At 37.9% G+C, this 3,650-nt stretch overlaps 1 protein-coding gene across 1 annotated transcript in view; it reads left to right on the top strand.

Annotated features, from left to right (window-relative positions):
- LOC102196952 (perforin-1-like) overlaps positions 1 to 1,814 on the top strand; it is an 8,438-nt gene extending 6,624 nt beyond the window's left edge. Inside the window, exon 8 of the mRNA XM_013913696.1 lies at positions 1,314 to 1,814. Within this exon, the coding sequence (XP_013769150.1) occupies positions 1,314 to 1,814 (501 nt within the window). The remainder of the gene's footprint in view (positions 1 to 1,313) is intronic.
- The last annotated feature ends 1,836 nt before the right edge of the window (positions 1,815 to 3,650 follow it).

The raw sequence follows: 3,650 nt of genomic DNA, 5'->3' as shown, positions 1-3,650 counted from the left end.
CATCTCAACAAGCCAGACATCATGCCACAATCTAAATAAGTACTTGAGAAACACAAAAGTCACTGCCATCTATCAGTCAAGAAAGAGTTACAAAGCTATTTCTAAGGCTTTGGGACTTCAGTGAACCATAATAAGAGCAATCATACATCAACTGAAAACCTGGAACAGTGGTGAGGCTTCCCAGGAGTGACCGGCCAACCAAAAATACTCCAAGACCACATTGACAATTCATCCAGGAGGTCACAAAAGACCCCAGAACAACATTAACTGTAGGCTTCATATGTCTCAGTTAAGGTCAGTGTTCATGATTCAACAATAAGAAAGAGACTGGGCAAAAATGGCATCCATGGGAAAGTTCAAGGAGAAAACCACATCTGAACAAACAGAACATAAAGGCTCGTCTCACATTTGCCAAAAAACATCTTCATGATCCCCAAGACTTTGGGAAAAATACTCTGTGACTAATGAGGCAAAAGCTGAACTTTTTGGAAGGCTTGAGTCCTGTTACATCTGATATAAAACTAACACAGCATTTCATGAAAAGAACATCACACCAGCAGTAAAACATTGTGGTGGTTTTGTGATAGTATGGGACTATGTTGCTGCCTTAGGCCCTGGAAGACTTGCTGTGGTATTTGGAACCATGAATTCTGCCGTCTACCAAAACATGCTGAAGGAGACAGTCCGGTCATCTGTTTGTGACTTCAATCTGAAGCGGACTTCTGCAGCAGGACAATGATCCAAAATACTCCAGCAAGTCCACCTCTGAATGGCTTAAAACAAAAACAAACTGAAGACTGGAGTGGCCCAGTCAAAGTCCTGACCTGAATCTGATTGAAATGATGTGGGATGAATTTAAAAAAATTTCAAAAACCCTGAATGGCTGAGTTTGTGGCTGAAATACAACAATTCTGAGTGGGCCAAAATTAATCCACAGCGCTGTAAAAGAATCATTGGCAGTTATCGCAAACCCTTGATTGCAGTTTTTGCTGCTAAGGATGGCCCAACCAGTCATTAGGTTTAGGGGAAAATCACTTTCTCATACAGGTTCATGCAACTTCTTTCCCCTTAATAATAAAAACCTTCATTTAGAAAGTGTATTTTGTGTTTATTTTGTTATCTCTATCTAATATTTAAATTTCTGTCATGATCTGAAATATTTAAGTGTGACAAACATGCAAAAAACAAAAAAAAGGAAATCAGGAAGGGACAAACAATTTTCACACCACTGTATATATTTATAGTACAGCTAGAAATGCAGAGAAAATGCCCTTGATAGACACTGACATTTTGTTTCCCTTCCTGTCCTGCAGGTCCACTCCTGTTTATCACTGGGTTTCTCTGTCGGCTTGGGAAAATTGAAATTATCCAGTAACAGACAGTCTTGCAACAAGGTCCTACAAAACCAGGGTCTCTCGTTTATGTACAGCACTGGACTCCACCAACACTACACAGAGGTGGTAGGAGGCAATGGTTGGTTGGGAGAGTTTGCACTTACCCAGAATGACTCCCTCGGCTTTCTAACTTGGCTGAGCACCCTGAAAGATCACCCAGATGTTGTTTCCTACTCCCTTCGGCCAATCTATAGCCTGATGACAAATGGCACACAAAAGGCAGGGATGAAAGCTGCCATAGAGGAGTACTTGGAAGATAACGCTGTGAGAAAGTCACCCAATGAGCCAAACTGTGGGTGGCACATTCCTAATCTGGCTTCCAACTGCTGTCCTCTGCAAGCCTGGAGGGGGACGCTAAGGGTTACCATTGTGCGAGCCTGGAATTTGAAAGGAGATCCAGTTGGAAAAACTGAGGGGTGAATAGACTCTTGTCTATTAAGATCTGGCTGGTGTGGTATATCAAGCAGACTTAATAATTCTTCTGCTGCTCTTCTTTCTTTTCTTCTGATCACAGCTATGCTAAAATGTGGTTTGGTTCCTTCTATCGGAAGACTCGTTGGATTCGGTCAAACAATCCCTGGTGGAACGCGAATTATGATTTAGGCAAGGTCAGTAAACCCTCATTATAGATCATGATAAATCGTTTGGCCCCACAGTCAGCAGAGTTGATTTACTTTTCAAACCTGAAGCCTATCAACAGTTTACTACGGGGTTTTTTCTTGTTCTTGTTTGTTTTTTCGACACAATATATCACACAAAGCCATAGTTTAGCTAATACCTAAAAAAAATGCAAAAGCATTACCTCATCATCAATCCAAATGATCAGACTCTACTACTAAACTACTAAACTTCTGTTTTTAAGTTGCAGTTTTTAAGTTGAGCTTTAGAACCGTTGTAATGACAAATACCATGTATGTTAGTTGACTTGGAAGAAGTAATGTTAGCTAGGTAGTGGTTTAGCAAACATATACATAAACATATATGCATATTCATATTCAAAGAGCCATTCTTTAAATTGATTCCAATAATCAATCTCCCTCGAATCCACCGCTGTGTCTTTCACACAGTTAATGACTCCTATGGCCCAGTTTTAAATGCTGCTCTTATTAAGCATGTACAAATGGTTTATGGATTTGTCCTATTTCATTGTTCTCGTTTGTGTTTATTTTTCACTAGTGCTAAAATTAACATTGGTAGGATAAAACTATATTAAATCTTGTTTGATTAATTTTCTCATGAAGGTGGACACACACTTGGGTTTGAAGGTTGAAGTTTGGGACAAGGATGTATGGCATGATGACTGTCTGGGATCATGTTTCAAGTATCTTCAGCAGGGGACACACACATTTACCTGTCCAGCTAAAAGAGGTGGTTTTGAGGTCCGGTACACTCTGGCATGTGACCCTCATCTGGCTGGAGATCGGTGTAATCGTTACAAACCATCTGCAAAATAAGAAATATATTTTGTATGTTATCTTCATAATAGTTCTGTTGCTCTAATGAACTGTAAAGATTAATGTGATACTTGTCAGTTTATGCATTTATTTTTCTACTACTAAGACATAACAATATTCCACTTGTTCTTTTATATTTGTTAGAGTTTAGTCACCCTTTTTTTATTCATATGAATTTAGTTTACTATATCCTAATATTGCTTAATTTAAAAAAATTAAAAAAATCTTTTTTCTTTTGGTTTCAACAGATTAAAATGATAAATATAGACTTATAAATCCAAACCCATTACATCAGCTGGTTTGTATTCCTACTAATTTGTGAGTCTAGTTTCAGTAATGTAAAAATGTATGTGAAACCTCTAAAGGACTGTAATTCACATAAGACCTCTAATTAATTCATTAATTAAATGGATTAGTGTGTTCAAATGTTTGACTGTGTGTATTATATGCAATAAATGTAATAAAAATACAAAATAAATAATGCAATTCATTTTTTCAGATCATCATGTCTTACTGGGATGTGACAGGGCCAGAAAGTCAACAATTGTAACTATTTATGACTTACAGACCGTATTTTCCGCACTATAATGCACACGTAAAATTCTTTAATTTTCCTTGTTCCTTGTTCCTTATATCCGGTGTGCCTTATATATGAATTGTGGTTGTGCTTACCAATTTTATGTGTTACACGGCTCTCAAAAATCTGTCAAAAAAAGTTTTAGAATAACTTTGGTAAGCTTCGAAGCGGCACCGTTCGATGGATTGTCGAAGCATTACGGCTAATATAGTCAGTAGCCTTGCG

The sequence above is a fragment of the Pundamilia nyererei genome, unplaced genomic scaffold (assembly GCF_000239375.1).
Source record: "Pundamilia nyererei isolate P.nyererei 1_Seehausen unplaced genomic scaffold, PunNye1.0 scaffold00145, whole genome shotgun sequence".
Lineage (NCBI taxonomy): Eukaryota > Metazoa > Chordata > Actinopteri > Cichliformes > Cichlidae > Pundamilia > Pundamilia nyererei.
This window is presented reverse-complemented; position numbering and strand designations above follow the sequence as displayed.